Source organism: Oncorhynchus gorbuscha, linkage group LG09, assembly GCF_021184085.1.
Source record: "Oncorhynchus gorbuscha isolate QuinsamMale2020 ecotype Even-year linkage group LG09, OgorEven_v1.0, whole genome shotgun sequence".
NCBI classification, from domain to species: domain Eukaryota; kingdom Metazoa; phylum Chordata; class Actinopteri; order Salmoniformes; family Salmonidae; genus Oncorhynchus; species Oncorhynchus gorbuscha.
This window is the reverse complement of record NC_060181.1, coordinates 32,130,230-32,156,537: the sequence shown is the minus strand read 5'-3', so window position 1 is coordinate 32,156,537 and position 26,308 is coordinate 32,130,230. Positions and strand designations below refer to the sequence as shown.

General features: G+C 42.5%; 1 protein-coding gene across 2 annotated transcripts in view; it reads left to right on the top strand.

Moving 5' to 3' along the window:
- The first annotated feature begins 3,130 nt into the window (after positions 1-3,130).
- khdrbs3 (KH domain containing, RNA binding, signal transduction associated 3) overlaps positions 3,131-26,308 on the top strand; it is a 177,932-nt gene continuing 154,754 nt past the window's right edge. The window contains exon 1 of one of the 2 annotated variants that reach the window (XM_046360875.1): positions 3,131-3,609. In XM_046360875.1, coding sequence (XP_046216831.1) covers positions 3,519-3,609 — 91 coding nt within the window. In that variant the 5' untranslated portion in view covers positions 3,131-3,518. The remainder of the gene's footprint in view (positions 3,610-26,308) is intronic. The other variant, XM_046360874.1, reaches the window with a different exon arrangement.

Genomic DNA, 26,308 nt, shown 5'->3' with positions numbered 1-26,308 from the left:
TACTATAAAGGAGATCTTTCCTCCCCTACTCTTGTCCACGGTGGTCTGTGAACCCACAACATTCTGGCCCACAGCACTATCAAAATGAATGTGTTGCCAGGTAATGCTTAAAGGAGGAAGAACAGTTTCTAAACTGGATGTCTTAGACACTGGTCTGTCCAAGAAGTGAGGCTAAAATGTAGGCATGTTCTCTGCTATCCCCTTTATGTTTTCATTATTATATTAGGTATAGGGGAGGGTCACTTGTTGTTTTTTTTCAAGCGTTCAGGGAGCGTTTAGGTCAAATATATTTTGCTGAATCGAGGGGCATCCATTTTCTTTTCAGAAAGGTCCGATGTTCTCCATGTAACCCTTATTATAAATAACGTTCACTCCCTAACTACTTGCATTGTTATGGCATATCACATGTTACTTACTGTGTGGAACTGTGACTGTCTCCCGCGTTTCTATCAGCTTGATTTTATAAGAAGCAGTACACAATCTAACCCGCTACTTTATTACAAGGCACCTTATTTGCACACATTTTAAAATTATTTCCTGTTCCATGTGGATAATTGTCAGGATGTGCAGTTAGCTGCACTGAACATAGCACTGACTGAAGAATGCCACATTAGAATAGGTTAAGCATGCTTTTGCCTATAACTACTGGGTAACACTTTACTCGACAACCAGGGTCATAACACATTATGACATGGTCTTAACCAATATGTCATAACAGCTGACATAACATAACCTGTTATAATATGGTCATAACACTGTCATATATTTAGACTTGTTGTGACATTGCTTTGTTTTATGGCTGGTTATGATGTTCACAATGCTTCTTGACAGTGTCATAAATTATACTTCTTAGTCCAAGTAAAGTGACACAGGATGGCCATAATGCTTCGTGACAATGTCATAAAGTGTATTTTATGGAAGTTATTTAAAATATGGAAAATATTTCATTACCACAACAAAGGACTTAAGAAACTAACTTTCAAACAAAAGGAATCTTCTTGGCAGGGAATAAACACATTTGAATAAAATGTGGGTTTTGACACTCCCATGTAGGTGTAATAACCAGCCATGAAATATAGAAATATACAGTATGTCACAACAGATGTAAATATATGTTTCATGACAACGTTATGACCATATTATGACGTGATATCTATGATAACTGCCTGAGCAGTTCTTTCCGAGTAAATAAAGAAAGGCTCACTTCAGAGTTTGTTGAGGACAAATGTAAAAGCATTGATAAATATACATGAACCAGCCCTGCTTCTAGCTTCTGGGTCGCATCTCAGCCAAGCTATTGAGAAGGAGGAGAGATACTTCTCGCAACCTTTGGTGATTGTCATTATATAACCCGTTCTTATCATCTATCTTACGTGCTGCATAACGCCCACCTGGGGCATACCTCTGCATCCGTCACACATGGTGACAGGAGCCTCGTCTTTTGACCTTGTCTCCCACTGAAATAATGATTTTACTTAAGATTATAGCGCCTGTTTCTCCCTCTATAGTGTAAATTGTGTGCAGCCTGTAAATACACTTCTCGATTTTAGGACTGATATGCTGCTGTGCGTTCACTGTTGTTCAAGCAATACTCGTACCTACCTTTATACAATCAATCAATACATTTGTGTTTCTGTGGTACAGTACGAGCAAACACGTTCACAAGATATTCTACACATTGACGCTCGTGATACTTGAACTAATAGCCTGCTGGGATGAAATGACGGATTCAGTCCAGGGCTAAGTCTGATCCAGCGTTATCAACACAACTGTAGTGATATATGTAATAACCATGGAGCAGAAAATAGAAAACACATTGGCCTACATTAGAATAGTATATAGGAATCCGCTGAAACACACTACCACCGTGTTGAGATAACAAAGGTTTCGCCTTCAACACGCGGATACGCCATGTTTGGTTGTATGTAGAGAAAATGCAATGAACGGCATAAGGAATGCCCAGGCACTTCTTTTCTAAAAGGGTCAGGGTGACCTATAGTAAGGTGGATGGATTTCCTCTGAACTATTGACTGGTTGTCTTAAGTGAAAGGAACCTGAGAAGTCTTGTATCAAAACAATCAATTCCTTAAGGTAGAGGATTAAAGCCACAAGAAATTAGCCATTTTCTTTTTGTAGAATCGTTCCGCAGTCAGTGGCTGTGTCCATAATGGCATCCTATTCCCTATATAGTGCATATGGGCGCTGGTCAAACGTAGTGCACTAAGGAGATAGGGTACCATTTCTGACGCAAGTGTGAGTATCCTCGGATCATACTGAACCCAGTGAAACTGTGGTCTTTCTTTGTAGATTACAGATCATAGTTAATGTTCAATGTTCCATGATTCAAATGACCCTACAGAAGAGATGCATTGTCTTAATCTCTTCATGGCCAGAAGGCATGGCAAAGTCATCCACACCTCTGTTCCAAGTTATGTTTGTCATTTTAATCCATGGTAACAATATACCACATGTTGCAACAGAGAACAGGGATACATGTCCACAACAGAACAGTTGACACCTTAGGCTACCCGTCAAGCCATGGTCAGCCATTAGAGATGATGGTTCATGTTATTTTGACAGTCGGGAGAACCGAATCTGCTGCCAGGACTAAACTCTAAACCCACTGGTTATGACCCGCTGTTAAGAGTTTCTTTTTAGAGAGCCCAGAGCTTGAATGTCATTCTTATTTCCACAACTTTGTATAACATGCAGCTCTCAAAGTGAGTTTAAATGCACTCTCCTATGTATGATTTATACAATCGGTTCTGTTGAAAGTACAATAAAGGGTGCCTATGCATGTATCATATCAGTTTTACCCCCAAGCCGGAGTTCATACAATGAAAACTAATATACGGTATTTGTATATATTTGCATATTGATGGGCTACTTAGTTTGGGCACATTTTTATTCTACAATTTAACAAGAGAAGGACTGTTATTGCATTGTAATTCAGATCTTTGCTGGCTCGTGTCACATCGAACAACATATAGCCGGGCGCCGTGGAATCAGCACCATGGATAGTTCCAGCTGTTCCGCTCACTCCAGGCTGGAGCACCCGCCCCTTCTAATGACTGACGCTACATTGCATTTTCTTGAACACTGATCGGGAACCAATAGTAGAGGAGCTGGAATGAGCCCTCGTTGCTAGTGGAGACGTTCCGGGGGAGCTTTAAAGAGCTTGTTTACAGAACGGAGAGAGCCTCTAGGTTGGCGGTGTTGCATGCGAGGGGTCTGCAAGGTGACGTTAAATATATAGGCTACTACACGGATGGGATAACGGAATTCTTACCTGAGACACCCGCGCACAGACAGTTTTTGGTCGTTGTTACAGCTTAGAACTACTTATGTGATGTTATAGTGGTTGCGAATGACATTACCGCATCCCTGTTCGTTTTAAAAATAATAATTTACCGTTACTAGTTTTGGTGGGGGCAAGTGTTGGGAATAAGGCGAGGTTTTAGAATTGTATCACTGCCGAATTATTTTGTGGACGGCGTGGACCATCGGCACGGGACGAAATGGATAACGAAAAGTACTTACCAGAGCTGATGGCAGAGAAGGACACACTGGACCCCACGTTTCATCACTCTCTACGACTACTAGAGCAAGGTAAGACAAGAAAACATCCCAATTTATTATGGGACGTTTGTACGGTATAGCTTAGAATACTAACCTATACTGTTTGGGTTATGTTGGTTCCTATGTTGTTTGGGTTATGTTGGTGCCACTTTGACCTAATATTACACTTTAAAGACATATTTGAAGTTTTGATTAGGCGCTGTGCCAAATGGACCATAATACAGAACACGCTCAGGCTATTTGATGTATTCCAGAACCAGCACACTTTAGTCGACTAAGGGCTTGTTGATTAGTTGAACATTGGAATAACTGTCTGGAATACATAAAATAGCCTAAGTGGAGTGGCTGGCGGTTGCCTAGCCTACGCTAAAAAAAATGCCACGCCTTTCTGTTAGCCTATACATAAATACACATTCAGTCATAATTGTAAATCACCACTCTACTTATACAATGTAGGCCTACAGTATTTGGTAACAATACATATCTCTATGTTTGCATACTTCTACTATGATAACAATGTAGGAGCGTCTCCAAGTAGCTCAGTCATCCAGCACTGAGACTTGTAAATTATAATGTTAACAGTGAAATCAACACATTCTCATTATAAATTGGATTTGTTTTCCCCTTTGAAGAACTTGACTTGATTCTAAAGCAATTTGAGCGCATAGGGGCGCGTGTTCCACAGTGATTTGAATCGAAGACTGTTGAATTAATCCATTGCTGAGACGTCTGTGCGCGCTGAGCGTACTGTTGGCTTTGAAGTTGACAATAATTTGACAATACTTCCAGACGCACCCCCTTGCGTCCACTCTTGTGAGAAGAGCACCGGAATAGCATCCAAGTACATCCTTTAAATACCACTTGTAAATGAGCTTTGTGTCTAGTGCTGTCTGCCTGGATTTCAGAAAATAAAATCCTATTTGCAGAATGTCTATATCTCGCTAAGCTTTGAAAGCTTTTGATTTGTATAGTAGGCTACTGGCCTACTTTTAATGGTCAGGTATGACTTTAACGACATCTACTGATGTAAACTTTACATTCACAGTTGTTGAACTGTACCTATACCTGACATATAAGAGATAAATAATTAGACTACTGGATATAATATTCCTATCGAGTAAGATGCAAATGTTTGGTGAACCATGCTCGACTAAGAGTAATCATGCCTGAGATCTGACCACTTGCGTTAACTCCAAGAGCTAAAGCCTAGGCTTTAGCTCAACAGGCTAACACAGTTGTGTGGCATGCAGGAGCCTCTCTGTATCCAGTCCCATTTTGTACCCATTATGGATAGATTGTTGAGTTTTAAGAAAGTGAAATAGCCTATATCTAAAAGTATTGAATTGGGCAATGTGGGAAAGAATAGCTGAAATCACCGAGTTAGGTTAATACCAGGACAGAAGGGCCTTTATGAATGTGTTTCTTTCAGCTCTCTCACTTAGAGCTGAATCAGTGTAGTCAGACGGAGATAAGAACCTATTTTACTCAGCACTTTCTCCTTATCAGCTGGTTTCAGTCTGTAAAATAGCTTTGGCCTTTTTCTCCAACACAGATTTCCCAGCTTGCCATGTGATTTGAAAGAAATGTACATTTCTTCGACAGAGTGTCGCTGAGGGTTCGCGTAAGTCGTATAAATGAACGAGCCAATGCTTTCAATGGAGTTGGAGGAGCGTGATTCTGAATATTCCACAAGCATTTCCACTGTTATATCACAACTTTTGGATCCTATAATTTTAACAGATTCCCGGTCTCCCAAATGGCACCCTATCCCCTACAGTACATTTATTTTGACCAGAGCCCTATTGTAGTCAAAAGTAGTGCACTATATTGGGAATAAGGTGCAGATTGCCGTCGTATTTCATCAAACAAACAAGGCTCAGTTGTGCCGTGGGTCGGTCCGTAAGAGCCAGTAACAGTCAGTAACTGTCCATAACAGTCCATAACAGTCAGTAACAGTCAGTAACAGTCAGTAACAGTCAGTAACAGTTTGCCACAAACTCCAAAATGTAAATACTGTCATATCTTGATGCAATGGAACAGAGCACTACTTTAAGCACTACTCTAATAACAATTATTCTGGCATCATCCCACCAGCTCTCGACTTGATTATTCCATTTTCAGGGGAAAGGAACAGAACCACAGAGAATAGGCACACCAGCAGACAGCGAGTGGCCGCATACTATGTAGATAACTGTATGTCTGGAGGGAGGGGGGGGCTGTACTTGGAGATGGAAGTTTAGATACCTGTACCATACTGTAGGTATACTGCAGGGCGGCAAGTAGCCTAGCGGGTAGTGTGTTGGGCCAGTAACCACAAAATCAGTCCTTGTCGTTGAGTAAGGAACATAACCCTAATTTGCTCTAGGGCCACGTACTGCTATGTGTGACTCTTTAAAACAACACATTCACTGCACCTATCCAGTGTATGAGGCAACAAATAGGTACAATTGGATCTAATAGAAAAGCACTTCTGCTGGAAAACAATTCATAAAGTGCACATACAGCCACAGATCCAGCTAGGCCTGTTTAGTAGTGACTCACTGCTGACTTTAATTGATATAAATATCTTATCATGCTTCTAATTAGATAAGTTGAAGAGTTAATGTTCACTACAAGAATAAACACATTTTAAGGAATTCAACAGGACTGCTTTCGGCTGCGAGAACCTCACATAGACTGTGACATTGTTGCAATAGTTGTGTTTCACTATGAGGCCTTTCTTGTTTTAAAACTGCACAAACAGCATCTAATATTTCAATGTTTCAAAAAAAATGAAACAACCTGCTATATCTGCTTTAACCCAGATATATGGACCTACCCGCTAGAACTTATTTCATTACATGCAGAACATCCTGCTCACTCCGAACAGAGACCATCTCTATGGAGCCATCCCAGGTTCTGCACATGAGAAGTTATTATAATTGTCTGTTCCGCTGCAGGCACCCAGCACAGTGTTTGTATTACATTAGAGAGCTCCGCTTGGGTAGACTAGGTTAGGCCACAATGGAAGGAACCCAAAATCAAATGATCCTAGCAGTTCTGAACAAGGACATGCGCAGGTGTGTGTTGGAGTCCATTACAGAACTTCTTTCAAAAGATCTCCTATAGCCGTTGGTTCACACATACAGTATATCCCTCTGCTCAACAGAAAGAGCAGCTTTGATTTGCCTCAAAATGTATTGCGTCTGTGTGCACTGCAGACTAGTGCGGCGTCTGGAAAAGTACCCAGCCTAATCCCTATATAGTGCACTCCATTCGACCAATGGTAACAGTGATCGTAGGTGCCGTTTAAGATGAGCATGGCCTTATTTTTTATTAAAGCATATTGGATGACTGTCATTCATATTCCATTCACCCAGCTCAATGTAACGTCGATAGGTTTAGGCTACTACATAATACTCAAATTTTCCCTATACCCATCATGAGGTTGCTACAAGGGCCTATGAATGACAGTTTACAACATAGGTGCACAGGTCGAGAGAAATTTGAGGAATCAAGGTGACATACATTGACACATTCAATACCGTCTTGCACAATCTTGCCTGAATCTAGCTAATCTAGGGTTTAATCATTAGTCCAACAGTTGCAAATGAGAATTTCTAATGGACAAATTCAGGTATGTTTATCCCCGTTTTGTTCTGTTTGCTTCTGTATAAGAAATGTTTTTTTAACAGAATCGGCGGAATGAATACACCCCTGATCACACACAAACACAGTTCACTTTCATAGCAGCCACATACAAACAGCTGGATAATTCCTTCTCGCATCTACGTAAAACCAAAAGCTTACCTTGACATGGAAGAGTTCCAGAATTGGATAGCCATAGCCATCTAGATAAGATAACACCTTTCTGTTTTAGCCGGTTGGTTGCATAGGCTAAACTAGCTAGCTGCAGTTGCTAGCTAAGTAAGAAAAAATACAAAATATAGCTAGCTCTCTCTCCCCTTCTCTTTTGATTCTTAATTTTTGAGGAAATACATTTGTTCAAAACTGTTTAACTATTGTCTTTTTCTATCTTTGAGTCTGCTACTCATCACACTTTATACACTGCAGTGCTGACTAGCTGTAGCGTACGCTTTCAGTATTACAGTAGATTAATTCTCTGATCCTTTGATTGGGTGGACAACATGTTAGTTCATGCTGCAAGAGCTCTGATAGGTTGGATAACGTCCTACAGAAGTTGTCATAATTACTGTGTAAGTCTATGGAAAGGCGTGAGAACCATGAGCCTCCTAGGTTTTGTATTGAAGTCATTGTACACAGAGGAAGAAGGAAGCTTGCTGTCCTCCGGCTACACCATGGTGCTACCCTACAGAGTGCTGTTGAGGCTACTGTTGACATTCATTGAAAAACAATGTGTTTTAATAAAGTTATTTGGTGACGTGAACATATTTACTATAGTTTTACCTAAAAAGGATAACTTTTTTAATATTAAATATTTTTATGAAAATCACTGAGGAGGATGGTCCTCCCCTTCCTCCTCTGAGGAGCCTCCACTGAATGTTGATATTTTGGACGCATTCTAGGAATGCACACCCAGCAGTGAGCAGAAATAAGCCTTAGCAGAGCATCAAAGCCTGAGATACTGTTGTGTTTCTAGGAAAACAGTGGTTGATAGTGATAAACATCTGTGGCTGGCCAGCACACTGAGACAGTGGACTACACAGGGAGACAGATACAGGACAGGAAGGAGTCCACTTACTCTGGGATCTGACCTACAGATGTACTGTTACGCTGTTGAACTCACAGGTGAAGTGAGAGAGAGTTAGTGAGAGAGAGAGGCCCAGAAACCACTTTCAATTTCGACTAGTAGGTCAGGGTTGCCGTGTGTAAGGTGTTGAGTGGTGCTGTGTGTGAGCTATGGCTCAGAGGTCTGAGGTGTTTGCTGAGTGGCGGTTCACTCCTCTAGCTGAGGCATCCCAGAAGACTCTACAGGAGGGTGAGATGTTGGCCAGGCCTAACACAGACTGAGACAGTCACGCTTGGTCATAAAACCTAATGGCATGTCATTTATGGGACTGATTAGTTTACATGGCGGCATTGATCTCACTGTTAATGTGTGATGCGTGGAACACCCGTTATGTCATAGGTAATGAGGTGACAATGCAGTAATTCAACACCAGGACTCTAGGGTTACGTCCCGAATGGCATCCTATTCGAAAAGTAGTGTGGGCCCTTGTCAAAAGTAGTGCACTATAGAGGGAATATTTAGGATGCACTCTGACTGATCCAGGTTCATTAGTTAGTGGATAAAAATGCAGAAGCACATAACTATTGTCTGGATAAAAACAAATGATTAAAACTCTAATATTATATCCTATGGGTAAACAACACAGTTATCTTTGTTGATAAATCAGTTACAGTGCCCTCCGTAATTATTAGGACAGTGACAATCGTAGTTTTGGCTCTGTACTACTGTACTTGATTATAAATGATACAATGACTATGAGGTTAAGGTGCAGACTGTCAGCTTTAATTTGAGGATATTTTCATACATATTGGGTGAGCTGTTGAGATATTACAGCACTTTTTGTACATAGTCCCACCATTTTATGGGATAAAAAGTACAAATGTGTATTAAAGTAGTAACAAGTTGAATATTTGGTCCCATATTCCTGGCACGCAATGACTACATCAAGCTTGTGACTCGACACACTTGTTGGATACATTTGCTGTTTGTTTTGGTTGTGTTTCAGATCATTTTGTGCCCAATAGAAATGATTGGTAAATCATGTATTGTGTCATTTTGGAGTCACTTTTATTGTAAATAAGAATATAATATTTTTCAATACACTTTAATGTGGATGCTACCATGAGTTTTATTGAACCGTTATTTAACTAGGCAAGTCAGTTAAGAACAAATTCTTATTTTCAAAGACGGCCTAGGAACAGTGGGTTAACTTAGACATACATAAACACCTTAAATGGTAGACAACCCCATAAACCTACAAAACCCCTAGACATACATAAACACCTTAAATGGTAGACAACCCCATAAACCTACAAAACCCCTAGACAGTACAAAACACATACATCACCAATGTCACACCCTGACCTAACCAAAATATATAAAGAAAACAAAGAACACTCAGGTCAGGGCGTGACACACCATTACAATAACAGGGGAGGTTAGCAGTTTTGGGGATATGATATTTGTGTGATAAAAATATGGATGAAAATACCCTCAGAATAAATGGAATACAGAGTACAGATGGAGTACAGTGCCAGAAAAACTCAAACACGTATCACTGTCCCAATATTTATGCAATAATTCCATTGCTGGTTGATGTTTTCCTTTTGTAACCAGAGCAGATGAAGGCAACATTCACCTCCACAAAGGCTGTTTACATACTGAATGAAGCAGTTAAGGGACCTCATGGGCAGCCTTAACTTTTCCCTTAAGTGGGAAATTCACTTTAACATGTTTTGTGCAACTGACTTAAAGATAAGGGAATTTTAAGGGAAAATTAACTTGCAACCGGGCCCAGGCCTTGTTGCTACCTCATATCCCAGCAATAATGCCTTGCATTTTGCCTGAGAAGGAAACACTTACATTTTTCAACTTGCCAATGGCTCAACCATTAGCTCAACTTAACCCATGTCCTTCGGATCAACCAACACCATGTTAAACATTTTGACTACACAGCTGCAAGGATTCACTTTCACGTTAGGTTCAGGACCTCATATTGAAACTTATAGAGACCCCAACTGATGTATAGAACAATATTTAAATCATTTATTTTGTTTAGATAGATCATGAAACCCCTAACACAATAATTTCATTTGACTTAGTGAAAATCTTTTTTTTGGGGACCTTGCTTACCACTTTCTCCATGTGGTTTCTTCCTTCACAGATGACCTCTTCCTAAATATTTGGTCAAATGATTACTTTTGAGGATGGTTTCCTAGAAACAAGGGTGGCTCAACTTACCCCACTCTATGTATTATATCTCACACGATTTCTCAACAAGTAACCACATCATCCGGCTTTTTTTCCGTTATGATGTGCACTTTTAATGCATGCCTTCTAATTAAACCCAGTGGCTTGGAAAAGGTGCTTTGCATTAATTTTTTGAGTTAAAAATGAGTAGGTGTTTAAAGCTTTGAGTTTTTCGTTGTCAGCAGCTGCTGATGCTCCAGTTTGTCATGGTATAAGGTGGGGCAAGGATCAGAGCTGCAGTCACACAGAGGAAGCACCTCTCGGCATCTTATCACTGCTTTCAATGGAAGATGAACTGAAATGAATTAGCTGGCAACAGAGTTAACATGAACAGTCACACAAACCTAATTTAAATAAAGAGAAACCTCTCCTTGATGGCAAACGAGGCCCAGGTGTGACACGCTGATATGGTTATGATAGCTGGCCTACTAGGACACCATTGGACAAAACCTTATGGATAATACAATTTTATGCAAACATGATAGTTTAAAATACAATAAATTGCGATAAAAAAATGTTAATTTCTTCCCCTACCCAGCTGGTCAAGCTGCTATCCATATTTAACAGTGCTATATAGCCTCTCATCGCTGTCTTAAATAATGCACCAGTGCTTATTTAGAGAGGGCAGTAGTAGCCAGAGAGCCCCAGATCTGAAAAGAGATCGTTTAAGCCCAGCGTGCAGTCAGAAAGTGTTGAGGTCTTCAACTCAACCAGAAGCACCAGTTACCAGCTAGCAGCGCAGACCTCCAACTTGGCTCCTCTCCTCTCCACTCCTCTCCTCTCCCCAGCCATATGGACGCAGGGCTTAACACAGCCCCTCAGCTCTCCTCTCCACTTCTCTCCTCTCCCCTGCCTTATGCCGCAGGGCTTTAACACAGCCCCTCTCCTCTCCTCTCCTCTCCTCTCCTCTCCTCTCCTCTCCTCTCCTCTCCTCTCCTCTCCTCTCCTCTCCTCTCCTCTCCTCTCCTCTCCTCTCCTCTCCTCTCCTCTCCTCTCCTCTCCTCTCCTCTCATCACCTCACGTCTCCTCAGCCTTATGGCCGCAGGGCTTAATCCCAGCCCCTCAGCTCTCCTCTCCTCTCCTCTCCTCTCCTCTCCTCTCCTCTCCTCTCCTCTCCTCTCCTCTCCTCTCCTCTCCTCTCCTCTCCTCTCCTCTCCTCTCTCGCCTCTCCTCTCCCTCCCTCCCTCCACTCCACTCCACTCCACCCACCCTCCCACCCACTCCACTCCTCTCCTCGCCCCAGCCTTATGGCCGCAGGGCTTAACACAGCCCCTCTCTCCTCTCCTCTCCTCTCCTCTCCTCTCCTCTCCTCTCCTCTCCTCTCCTCTCCTCTCCTCTCCTCTCCTCTCCTCTCCTCTCCTCTCCTCTCCTCTCCTCTCCTCTCCTCTCCTCGCCCCAGCCTTATGGCCGCAGGGCTTAACACAGCTCCTCTCCTCTCCTCTCCACTCCACTCCACTCCCTCCCTCCACTCCACTCCACTCCACTCCACTCCACTCCACTCCTCGTCCCAGCCTTATGGCCGCAGAGCTTAACACAGCCCCTCTCTACTCCACTCCACTTCACTCCTCTCCTCGCCCCAGCCGTATGGCTGCAGGGCTTAACACAGCCCCTCTCCTCTCCTCTCCTCTCCTCTCCTCTCCTCTCCTCTCCTCTCCTCTCCTCTCTCCTCTCCTCTCCTCTCCTCTCCTCTCCTCTCCTCTCCTCTCATCTCCTCTCCTCTCAACTCCTCGCCCCAGCCTTATGGCTGCAGGGCTTAACACAGCCCCTCTCCTCTCCTCTCCTCTCCTCTCCTCTCCTCTCCTCTCCTCTCTCTCTTCTCCTCTCCTCTCCTCTCCTCTCCTCTCCTCGCCCCAGCCTTATGGCTGCAGGGCTTAACACAGCCCCTCTCCTCTCCTCTCTCCTCTCCTCTCCTCTCCTCTCCTCTCCTCTCCTCTCCTCTCCTCTCCTCTCCTCTCCTCTCCTCTCCTCTCCTCTCCTCTCCTCTCCTCTCCTCTCCATTCCATTCCACTCCACTCCACTCCTCTCCCCAGCCTTATGGCCGCAGGGCTTAACACAGCCCCTCAGCTCTCCTCTCCTCTACTCACCACCAGTACGTTACTTTAGCTCCTATATTAATCCAGGGCAAACTGTGTTCTCCACTAGGCTCGCCCTCTGCAATTATATATCCATTAATCATATTCTTATTGGATGATAATGCACTGATGTCTGCCCAAGACAGCACAAAGACAGCACTGTGGGATTAGACTGGATTAGACTGGGAGCTAGAGAGAGACAGCGAGAGAAAGAGCTCTGGTATGTGGGCATGTGTTTACTGTAGTTACAGGCAACTGAAAGAGGTAAGGGTTCACATCCCCTGGGGGAATGTTCTTTGTGAAGGATTGGACTAAAACTCAGTTAAAAAAGGGAAAATGCATTAGGGGGGAGGAGGAAAGTGACGAGTGGAATGAAATTGGAATTGAAATAGAAAAAATAAAAGGAAAAGTGGTAATGGAAAAAAATTGCTAGATGGGAAAGTGACAAAAAATGATATATATATGATAGAGAAAGGCAGGTTAAGGTGTAGACCCTTGCTTTCATTCCATATCCTCTGAATCTCTTAGAACCATTTTATGTGTCTAAAAAACATTTCATGGTGAGGTTAGTTTATGTGTTAAGGTGAATAGCTGAATAGGCAGATGCATCTTGCGCATACCGGGTCCCTCTGAGTGAAACGGTGTGGTTGTATAGCTGCGGGGAGAAAGGCAAGTGTAAATGTACCACTTGTTCAGAAGACGGGGAAGGTGTAAATTCAATGCTTATTCATTTTTGTCACCAGCATCGCATTTCAAATTCTGCTTTTTTTTCACTCATGTATAAACCAGACAGCAGTCTTCACACATTGAACAGTGTTTAATTTGTCCCCAACCCTGCTAGCTTGACCGATTCAATATATACCAGAATGAGAACGAGACCCATAAGAAAATGCTGTTGTATGTTTTTGCTCTCTGACCAGGAGTATCAAGTTGTCTAATAATAGTTCTGCACATCTGAACACTGTCACTCCTCTCTGTCTCTTCTCTGTATATCTACATGCTTTCTAACAGTGATTAGAATCCTGTCAGATTCAATGAACTGCCATTGATCTCGCTCATAGTCTGCTTCATTGTGAAGTAGTTGGGTGTATTTGTCCTCGTTTTGAAAAAGGCCCTTTTCAGTGGCCTTACTTTGATCTCTCTTGTTCTCCGACAGCTTCCTTCCTTCCCTCTCTTCTTCCCTTCATATGTTCCCTCTCACTTTATTTACACTGTGTTGGGTCGGTTGGCACCTTATTTTGAGGGGATTGGTTCAGGATTAGCCTTCCCGCCTTCCCAGCTGATCCCATCCATTTTGTTGTAATCCAACTAAATTTAATTATGTTTATCGTTCCACCTTGCTGGAGCCCTGGACCGTCAGGCAGCGCAGCTCCGCTTCAGTCAGATAAGGAGCACCTTGCTGTGCTTCGCTCGCTTCTTGTGCACCTTGTGTTGCTGGCACTATGTCAACTGGCACCCTATTATAGTGACCTACTTTAGACGAGAGCCCTAGGGGCCCTGGACAAAAGTCATGCACTTCATAGGAAACAGGGTGCCATTTGGAAAGCATCCTAAGTCACCTAGACTCTTGGTAAATGAATAAATACCTCCCAAAATAATCAGCCTGCTTTTCTCTATGACTTGCCACTCAACATGTTTTTTCCCTCTCAGTATGTGTGGTATCAGGTCAAGCCAAGCAGATCTAATACTGAGGATGTAAACCTATATCTTCTGTAGGGTGAGCTTCAACCAGCCGCAGCTCTGTAAGGTGATAGAGAAGAGGCCCGTATTTCATATAAAGCTGAAGTGTTCTCACTGTGTATACAGTTTCCTTTATTACTTTGGTGGGCCTAATCCCCAACATGCAATATGAGAAGCTCACAATATAAACCTAAAAATAGTAATGTAAGCAGTGCATGCATTGACTGACTCAGAAAGAGATAATTCATAAGAGGCTCCAAGAGAACTCAGACCTAGTTTTAGGTAGAACTTTATTCTTTTTTTGAGTTCAGCCATTGTGGTCCAACAGCATTAAATTTATGATGAGATTAAATGCATTCAGAGGCTTCCCAGTAAGCAAAACAGCTTTGAAAAGATGTCTAAAATATGTGTTTCCTAGACGTTGAAGTTAGGCTCATTTTAGGTTCTGAATGAAAGGTGAACAGTCTTTTTGGGCCGGTAAAATATGAATTTTTTGGACGTTGAAGTTAGGCTCATTTTAGGTTCTGAATGAAAGGTGAACAGTCTTTTTGGGCCGGTAAAATATGTATTTTTCGGACGTTGAAAATACCCCCTTTCTGGACGTTGAAATCAGGTACATTTTCGGTTTTACTGAAAGGTGAAAATATGTTATATACAGATGTTGAAAATACATATGTTTTTGTAATTAATTATATGGCCAAATTTCAGCTGCACATACATTCTCAATGACGTAAATTTCATATCACAGTAATATTTGTTTTATCCATATAATATAGGAAAAAGGATCCAACTGAAGATGGCAACATAGAATATTTATACTTATTGCTTATTGCTTTTCAGTCAATTTTACAGAATAACCAACAGAGCACTTCAAATGCAATAACATTCCCAGTAACAGTTACAGAAATATGTTTTTCTTGCTATGACTGTGATATGTTGTTGTTTATCTACCTTAATTGAATGCACTGACTGTAAGTCGCTCTGGATAAGAGTGTCTGCTGAATGACCAAAATGTAAATGTAAAAACAAACACTTGCTAGGCATGCAGGGTATTATTCTAATGAGCTCCACCCCCAAACAAGTGCAAATTTGGCTGGTCCAGACCAGACCATATCTGAACAGCACAATTCAGTATAGTAGAGTACTGTACAGTGCAGGAGAGTAGAGTTGTATTCAGTACAGTAGAGTACAGTACGGTAACATACAGTACAGTAGGGTCTAATTTAGTAGAGTACAGTACATTAGAGTTGAATTTAGTAGAGTATAGTAAAGTGAGTTTATTTCCGTAGAGTGCATTCGAGTAAAGTAGGGTACAATACAGTACATTATACTGTACTATACTTTATTGTACACCATACTTTACTTTACTGTACTCTGCTATGCTCTAATGTATTTTACTCTACTGTACTGTACTATACTCTACTTTAATTTACAGTACGCTACAGTACTGTATTGTAATGTACTCTACTCTGCTGTGCTCTACTGTGCTCTACGGTACTATACTGTACTGTACTGTACTCTGCTGTCCAAACTTGTGAAACATAGATGTCTATGATTGGTTCAGATTTTGGTCCAGACGGGTCCAAATCTGAACCAATGATAGACGTCTATGTTTGGGCCAAATCATGGCCAGTCCTGACCAAATCTGAACCAAACATAGACGTCTACCCCAAATCAAGGCCAGTCCTGACTAAATCTGAACCAAACATAGACGTCTACCCCAAATCAAGGCCAGTCCTGACTAAATCTGAACCAAACATAGACGTCTACCCCAAATCAAGGCCAACCTGAAAATCTGAACCAAACATAGACGTCTACCCCAAATCAAGGCCAGTCCTGACTAAATCTGAACCAAACATAGACGTCTACCCCAAATCAAGGCCAGTCCTGACTAAATCTGAACCAAACATAGACGTCTACCCCAAATCAAGGCCAGTCCTGACTAAATCTGAACCAAACATAGACGTCTACCCCAAATCAAGGCCAGTCCTGACTAAATCTGAACCAAACTGTCTACCCCAAATCAACCAACTAAATCTGAACCAAACATAGACGTCTACCCCAAATCAAGGCCAGTCCTGACTAAATCTGAACCAAACATAGACGTCTACCCCAAATCAAGGCCAGTCCTGACTAAATCTGAACCAAACATAGACGTCTACCCCAAATCAAGGCCAGTCCTGACTAAATCTGAACCAAACATAGACGTCTACCCCAAATCAAGGCCTGTTTGGAAAGGAAAATAAAAGACAGCCGGTCCAGAAAGGACCAAAACAATACGTCGAGATGCTTAGTGGGTTTGGGCTGCTAACTGCACCATGATTCTTCTGTACGAACAGGAGGTGCAGTAAGGGACTTATCCATTCTCACCCAGCACCATGTCAGTTTTATAATTTTTACTTAGCACCAGATGTTACACCACAACACACAGACAAAGACTAAAATAACAGTTTCTCTGTTTCCTGTGTGGAAAACTTTCCTCATTCATCTGCACTGTATGCTCTGATGAACTTACTGTTAAAAGAGCCACTAGGAATCATCTCTCATCTGAAGCTCTCGGTTTAAACTCTCTGCACGTCTCTCTGTCTCAATAAATAGCACTCAATGTCTTCAGGCTCTTAGTGCTTTGCTCACCTCATGAAAAGAAAAACACAAAATCTGAACATGGAGTTGGATGGTGGTGGTGTTGGTGGGTATGAATCTTTGAATCTTTCATGACTGAAGGTAGTGGAAGTAGGATATCAGTAAATGAAAGTTAAGTGCATTTTCTGTGTTTTTGGAGCAAGAGAATCTATCCTGTAATATACCGAGAGGAGGGGACTGGGGGAAGGGGAGTGGGAGAAAGGGGGGAAGATGTGGATGCTCATTAAGGTTAGCCCCGTCGCCAAGGGACCTCTTCTTGTTGTCCTGCTAGGCCGCTTGCTTCACTTTGTCTCCCGTCTCTATTTTAAGAGGATGCTGTGAAAGCCTAATTGTATTCAGATTCTGGAGACATCTCTTCAAGTCAAGGACCCACGGTGGACTCGTTCCTCATGTCTGCAGATCCCCATCTAACTAAAGGGCCCCGACAACCACATATGGTTGTCCACACTGCATTTAAAAAAAAGTAGCACACCTGTCATGCGTTTGAAATAATGGCATTCAATCAACCTTAAAAATGTTTAACGCCACAACTTTCAGACGGTTCAGATCGATGCTATGATTTAAATTTCCTATCAATTCATACCTGACAAAACAGCCAAAGACAACTGGCAGCAGGCATGACATTTGTATCTGTTTGTATCTGATTATCGCTGTGAGTGAGTATTGAATGCTCATTAACTATTATAGCTCCACAATAAAACACTTGTGGATTCAAGTATGAATTGTTTCTATCCATAAAAAGGACACTTCATTCCACTGTTGGTGAAGTCTGGTTTATAAACCCAATTATGAGAGGTGTAAATGTTATTGAGAGTCTGAAGCGTTATTTTGACCATCATTACTACATAAGACCCTTGCTGTGCTGTTGGCCCCCTGACAGCAACAGAAGAAACACACACACACACACACACACACACACACACACACACACACACACACACACACACACACACACACACACACACACACACACACACACACACACACACACACACACACACACACACACACACACACACACACACACACCAGATCCAGTCTGAGGGTTGTCGTTATGAAGCCCCACTGTAGCTGGTCATGTCCTCTCTCAACTGTGATTAGTCCATCAAGTCTGCTTGATGAGGATGTTGGTAATGGTACGTAATATACAGTCCTGTTATTGTCCATTACTTTACTCCAATTAGGGTAGGGTTGGTAGGGTTAGGGGAAATAATAAAGGAAAATACACTACATTAATAAAAGTATGTGGACACCTGCTCGTCAAAAATCATGGGCATTAATATGGAGTTGGCTCCCTCTTTGCTGCTTTCACAGCCTCCACTCTCCTTGGAAGGCTTTCCATCTGAACATTGCTGCAGGGACTTGCTTCCATTCAGCCGCTTTGTGCACTGGTGCGTTGTCATGCTGAAACAGGAAACGGTCTTCCCCAAACCGTTGCCACAAAGTTGGAAGCACAGAATCATCTAGAATGTCACTGTATGCTGTAGTGTTAAGAGATCCCTTCACTGGAACTAAGGGGCCTAGCCTGGACCATGAAAAACATCCCCAGACAATTATTCCTCCTCCACCAAACTTTACAGTTGGCACTATGCATTGGGGTAGGTAGCGTTCACCTTGCATCCACCAAACCCAGATTTGTCCATCGGACTGCCAGATGGTGAAGCGTGATTCATCACCCCAGAGAACACTGCTCCAGAGTCCAATGGTGGCGAGATTTACATCACCCCATCGCTCGGCCATGGAAGCCCATTTCATGAAGCTCCCAACGAACAGTTATTGTGCTGACTTTGCTTACAGAGGCAGTTTGGAACTCAGTAGTGAGTGTTGCAACCGAGGACAGACGATTTTTACGCGCTACACACTTCAGCACTCATCGGTCCCGTTCCGTGTGCTTATGTGGCCTACCATTTCGCGGCTGAGCCATTGTTGCTCCTAGATGTTTCCACTTCACAGTAACAGCACTTACAGTTGACCGGGGCAGCCCTAGTAGAGCAGACATTCGACGAACTGACTTGCTGGAAAGGTGGCATCCTGTGATGTCTTAAAGTAATGATGGACTCTCGTTTCTCTTTGTTTATTTGAGCTGTTCTTGCCATAATATGGACATGTCACAACACAACTGATTGGTTCAAACGCATTAAGGAGGAAAGAAATTCAACAAATGAACTTTTAAAAAGGCACAGCTGTTAATTGAAATGCATTCCAGGTGACTAACTCATGAAGCTGGTTGAAAGAATGCCAAGAGTTTGCAAAGCTGACATCAAGGCAAAGGGTGACCACTTTGAAGAATCTCAAATATATTTAGAATTGTTTAACACAGCTGATCTACCCCCCCCCCCAGCCCCCAAAAGATGAACTGTAGATCATTGTTTATGGATGAAGTGTGGGGGCTGAGTGAAAACAAATCAAGCTTATAGATAGGTGGTTCAGACATGTTCCCACTTTCAGTCTGATGCTGGTGGTGGTGGTGGTGGTGGTATGTGTGGTGGGGCTATGGTTTAAATTGCTGTCCATCGCATGGTTAGGTCGGTCTGAGGAGACTGAGGAGTTTTGAAGGGAGAACGGCCAGACAGGGAAAGGAAAGGTAGTATAGTTTGGGTTGCTTTATCCGCTTCGTGGTTGTTGTTGTATTGACAGTTCCTGGTTCCTGGAGAAGCTGATGAGAAAGCAGGAGCCACAGAGCCAGAAGAGCGAGGCAGTGAGAGACAGGGAGAGACAGGGAGAGACAGGGAGAGACAGGGAGAGACAGAGACATGGATGAGTGGATCACCTTTCAGCCTCAGACATCAGAGCTGTTTCCCCGGGATGCGTTCCAAATGGCACCCTATTCCCCATGTATTGCACACTATAAAAGTAATGTACTACATGGAATAAGGGGCCATTTGGGCTGCAAGGGCTTCTGGGCTGTAGAAGGACTGCCAGATGCTCCTGAGGAGAACAGGGTTGGGCTCAATTCCATTTCAATACAGTCAATTCAGAAAATAAACTGAAATTCCAATTCCAATGAGGAAAATTGGAATTAGAATATCAGTTTACCTGAATTGAATGAATTTAAATGGAATTGAGCCCAGCTATCAAGGACAAGTACAGTGTAGAGGAGGAATATCTGTCTGGATTCTAACTGAGCCACACATAGCAATGCAACAACAATCTCCACTTGTTAAGGAATAATATAATAATGTCAGCAGATGGTTGGGCACGAGGAGGGACCTCGGGCTGCAGGGTTAGACTAATGAAACCGTTGTATGTGGAATGTATGTGGCGCGTCATGCAAGCTTTTCTCATTATTGAGGATCAATGAGGCAAAATACATTGATTTACTGGTCACTGACTCGTGTAAACAAAATAGTCCAAGGTTGTTTTTTCTTACATTATGCAGTCATGGCTTGTTACTATTTTTGACTGTGAATGTTCAGACTCATTTTAAGCAGAGACAAAACATTCCTGCCCCATGTTTCAAACCTGAAAGATGACAACACATATACGTTCAGTGTCACACAACATTTGTATTCAGTAAACAAACATCAATCACCCTTAAATGTATTGCAGTGTTAAAGTAAATGCATGTTCCCTCGAATAGTACAATGACTTCAAACATATATTTGTAGATTCGACTTAAAGTACAGTACTGTATATTTACATTATCAGAGGGAAAGGGTGATCTTCAATTGGAAGCAGTGTATGTGTCACAATGCTCATTTTCACTCGTATAGTACATTACCCCTACTGAGCGTTTGAGTATCCCAAATGGCATCCTATTCCCTATATATGGGACCCTGGTCAAAAGTAGTACACTATATAGGGGAAGAGTGTGCCATTTGGATTGCATTTTAGCATTTCTCATCATGAATCTTGTTCTGGAGGCAGAGTGGTCACTTGCTGGTACAGCCACAAAGTCATATATTCTGTTTTAAAAAAGATTTAACCTTTATTTAACTAGGCAAGTCAGTTAAGAACAAATTCTTATTTTAAACCTAACCCTAACCTTAACCCTAACCTTAACAACACGGCTAACTCTATTGCCTCACCCTAACCTTAACCTTAACCTTAGCAACACTGCTAACTCTATTGCCTCACCCTAACCTTAACCCTAACCTTAGCAACACTGCTAACTCTATTGCCTCACCCTAACCTTAACCCTAACCTTAACAACACTGCTAACTCTATTGCCTCACCCTAACCTTAACCCTAACCTTAACAACACTGCTAACTCTATTGCCTCACCCTAACCTTAACCCTAACCTTAACAACACTGCTAACTCTATTGCCTCACCCTAACCTTAACCCTAACCTTAACAACACTGCTAACTCTATTGCCTCACCCTAACCTTAACCCCAAATTAAGACCAACATTTTTACAATACAGCCAATTTTGCAGCTGGCCCATCTAGTGGAAATCGCTCAGTACTGCCTCAAGGAAAATACTCATCCCAATAAACGTCAACCTGCATTTGGAACATAGCCTCAGTCAGTACTGAAGCCGTACTGAGCCACTACATTACACCTACTGAGCTCCTACATTACGCCTACTGAGCCCATACTGGCCACTACATTACCTCCACTGAGCTACTATGTTACACCTACTGAGTTCACACTGGCCACTACATTACACCTACTGAGCTCACACTGGCCACTACATTACTCCTACTGAGGTACTACATTACGCCTACTGAGCCCATACTGGCCACTACATTACTCCTACTGAGGTACTACATTACACCTACTGAGCTCCTACATTACGCCTACTGAGCCCATACTGGCCACTACATTACCTCCACTGAGCTACTATGTTACACCTACTGAGCTCACACTGGCCACTACATTACTCCTACTGAGGTACTACATTACGCCTACTGAGCCCATACTGGCCACTACATTACTCCTACTGAGGTACTACGTTACACCTACTGAGCTCACACTGGCCACTACATTACTTCTACTGAGGTACTACGTTACACCTACTGAGTTCACACTGGCCACTACATTACTCCTACTGAGGTACTACATTGCTCCTGTGCCACTACATTACTCCTACTGAGCTACTACATTACTCCTACTGAGCCCATACTGAGCCACTACATTACTCCTGAGCCACTACATTACTCCTACTGAACCAATACATTACTCCTATTGAGCCACTGCATTACTCCTACTGAGCTACTACATTGCTCATGTGCCACTACATTACTCATTACTGAGCCCATAATGAGCCACTACATTATTCCTACTGAGCCACTACATTACTCCTTTTGAGCCACTATATTACTCCTACTGAGCCCATACTGAGTGAATACATTACTCCTACTGAGCTACTACATTGCTCCTGAGCCACTACATTACTCCTACTGAGCCCATAATGAGCCACTACATTACTCAGACTGAGCCACTACATTACTCCGACTGAGCTACTACATTGCTTCTGAGCCACTACCCATAATGAGCCACTACATTACTCAGACTGAGCCACTGCATTTTTCCTACTGAGCTACTACATTGCTCATGTGCCACTACATTACTCCTACTGAGCCCATACTGAGCCACTACATTATTCCTACTGAGTCACTACATTACTTCTTCTGAGTCACTACATTGCTCCTGAGCCACTACATTACTCCTACTGAGCCCATAATGAGCCACTACATTACTCCTACTGAACTACAACATTACTCCTACTGAGCCACTACATTACTCCTACTGAGCTACTACATTACTCCTACTGAGCCACTACATTACTCCTACTGAGCCCATACTGCGCCACTACATTACTCCTACTGAGCTACTACATTACTCCTACTGAGCCACTACATTACTCCTATTGAGCCCACACTGAGCCACTACATTACTCCTGCTGAGTCACTACATTACTCCTACTGAGCCACTAGATTACTTCTACTGAGCCCATACTGTGCCACTACATTACTCCTACTGAGCCCATACTACTTAACTCCTACTGAGCCCATTCTACTTTACTCCTTCTGAGCCACTAGCGTACTCCTTCTGAGTCTGCACTGATTTACCCAGTGAGAGATAATTGTGACACCTGCTGAGAGGGAAGAGCCCAGTATACAGGAAAGGAGAGGAGTTGCTGTCTCCTGCTAGCTGTCACTGTAGGGCTGGTGAGTGAGATATGGAGGGGAAGTGAGACTGAGCACAACACTCAGAACACTTCTGTCTGAGGGTTAAGTTAATACAGACCTGGGATATGGTCTATGTCTATCTCGGCATTGATTCTCTAAATATATTTTCGACATGACTGATCAATGAGAGACACACACACGCACATGCACACGCACGCACGCAAACACACACACTCAAACATATCGCAACGAGTTCTGTTCATCTCCGGCACGACAGACATAAATCAGCATCTCTTTCCATTATTATAATATTATTCAAAAGGGAAATCCACAGAGACCGCTTGGTCTAGAACACAAGCATCCCCCCTAGCGATTGGCTTAGTGTCTGCCTCATTATCATGTTTATTTAAAGTTTCCTATGACCCATTTCATTCTAGCATGGCCCTGGCAACGTGATGGAAGAGACCCATATGTAAGGGTAGTCCTGTGGGAGGGCCAGGTATTAAACACATGTCTTTAATGGGACAATCACCTCACAGCGCAGCAGTCACAGGTCTATCATTATCATTACTCAGTTACTTTATAAACACCCTAGTGTTTACTGTTTTTTAATTGTGCAATCATTTACAATGATGAATGTCAAATCTAGGTTTGTTCAACACACAGAATATAATAGACCTAGCTACATTTCTTTCTGTGGAGTATAACTGTAGGTACTGTAGCTCATTCCTCTTTCAGTATAGTTCTTAAAGAGCATTATTCCTGTCATTTGTCATGAAAGCCATCATAAATAACATGTTTGGTGGTCTAGTGATGCAGAGCTGTGCTGGCTGAAGGGAAGGGTCAGGCGGTGCCCTGGTTGTAACCTGACCAACCTAATGGCGCAGGACTGACTGATGCTCATTGATTTACCAATAATAATGAGCAAGATTGGTCAGATTGCTAATGTTAACAACAGTGTAACCCCTTAATGGTGTGTGTGTGTGTGTGTGTGTGTGTGTGTGTGTGTGTGTGTGTGTGTGTGTGTGTGTGTGTGTGTGTGTGTGTGTGTGTGTGTGTGTGTGTGTGTGTGTGTGTGTGTGTGTGTGTGTGTGTGTGTGTGTGTATGCTGTCACTAAACCCAGTCTAATATGGCCTCTGGCCCAGTGACAGTAAACAGAGGGTGTATTACATGTATGTCTCCAAATGGCACACTATTCACTTTATAATGCACTACTTTTGACCATGGCTCTGTTCACAAGTTGTGCACTATATAGGGAGTAGGGTGCCATTTGGGATGTAGACATTGAATGAGCTCCCTCATTTGGATACCTTTCAGGGTCTGGCCATGTGTGGGGTATTGATTGGTCTCTCATGAATGTATGGTTATATTTCTTCAATTTGCAGAAATGCAAAAACATGGTTGTCTCTGTTCACATCAGTCATTTACTTCCTGCAGACCCGCTAGCTGCTGTTGTACTGTGTCTGTCCCTCTGTCTGTCCTAGTCCCAGGAGTGTATTTGTCCCACTTCGTCTGTCTCTAAGTCTGTCCCTCTGTCTGGTCTGTCTGTCCCTATACTGGGTCTTTCTGCCCCCCTGCCTAGTCTGACTGTCTGTCCATCTCTCTGTCTTTCCCTGAGTCTCCCTATGTGGCAGATTTTAGATCATGTTGTTCTTCTTGTAAGAGTTGATTCTCTATGTTCCTTTGAGTTAGCTACCGTTGTCGACAGCCCAGGACAGGACCGTGGACATACAGAGACCAGGACAGCCACTCTTCTGCTTTGGAAAGACAAGCTGGGGGTGAACAGCTACTCGTTAACAGTGCCTTAGTCAAATGGTTGGTGCCTGTGGACTGATAGTAATGAAATGTACTTGTCTGCTTTCCCTTCTCTGAGCAGAGAAAAAGAAAGAGAGAGAGAGAGAGGGACATAATGAGAGAGACACAGCGAGAAAGAGAGATATGTCTGTAGGGATTTGGTAGAAGCTGTAAGGCCAGGAGAAGAGGAGGAGTGGAGGATATATTCAGTCACAGAGTGGGTGTTGATATGGGAACAAATACAGCCTTGTCTCCTTATCAAGTTACCAAGACATAATCATAAAATAAATAGCTCTTATATTTCACTTCCATAAATAATCACATTTATATGGTTTGTGTCAGTCGTATAAACTGTGTAAGGCCATTTAATTGTATTGGGTTGTACCTCCATTATACTGTATATTACACTCTATTTCTGGACATTATTCACAGAAGGCTATGTGAAATATCTGACTCGATGAGACGCACTCCATTTATTCCGTCTTTGGTACAGGAACACATTTTTTGAAAGTGGGATTGAAGCCCTTTAGTTTAATGAGAAGGGATGGCACGCTTCCTGAACCATTAAGAAATATGTGCAAATGTGTGCATGCCTTTTAGCTATAGGCTTCAATTATCTAGTGGGAATTTGTATTTGTTTGTTACGAAGCCATGTTTTCACACCTAGGGTTTTCATGGAACCCTAAGCAACAAGGCACAAGGTTTGTTTCTGTGAAAAAGCTCAGAGTCTCGGAAGTCAAGCTCTGCTTCCCAAATGACACCCTATATAGTGCACTACTTTTGGCCATGGCACTTAGGGCCCACGCATCCAAGATGTATCGTCAAAATGAGTTGCGACAAACGGCAGGCATTGTCAAAGTCTCACCAAACCAATCAGGATGACCTCACATTATACAAGCTCAATTAAACTCAGTTATGCATAACACAGTTAACCTAAGTGTTGCGATCTACAGAACATCACCAATCTCCACATACAGTGTCCTTGCAGGCTCTGATCAGAACTAGTGTACTATACAATGCCTTTGGGAAAGTATTCAAACCCCTTGACTTTTTCCACATTTTGTTACGTGACAGCCTTAATCTGAAATGTATTAAATTTAAAAAATCCTCAGCAATCTAGACACAATACCCCATAATGACAAGGTGAAAACAGGTTTTTAGAATGTTTTGCAAAAAAAAAAAAAAACAGAATACCTTATTTATTCAGGTGCATCCTGTTTCCATTGATCATCCTTCAGATGTTTCTACAAGTTGATTGGAGTCCACCGGTGGTAAATTATATTGATTGGACATGATTTGGAAAGGCTATATAAAAGGTCAAGCAGTTGACAGTTAATATCAGAGCAAAAACCAAACCATGAGGTCGAAGGAATTGTCTGTAGAGCTCTGAGACAGGATTGTGTCGAGGCACAGATCTGGGGAAGGGTACCAAAACATTTCTGCTGCATTGAAGGTCTCCAAGAACACAGTGGCCTCCACCATTCTCAAATGGAAGAAGTTTGAAATCCGCAAGACACTTCCT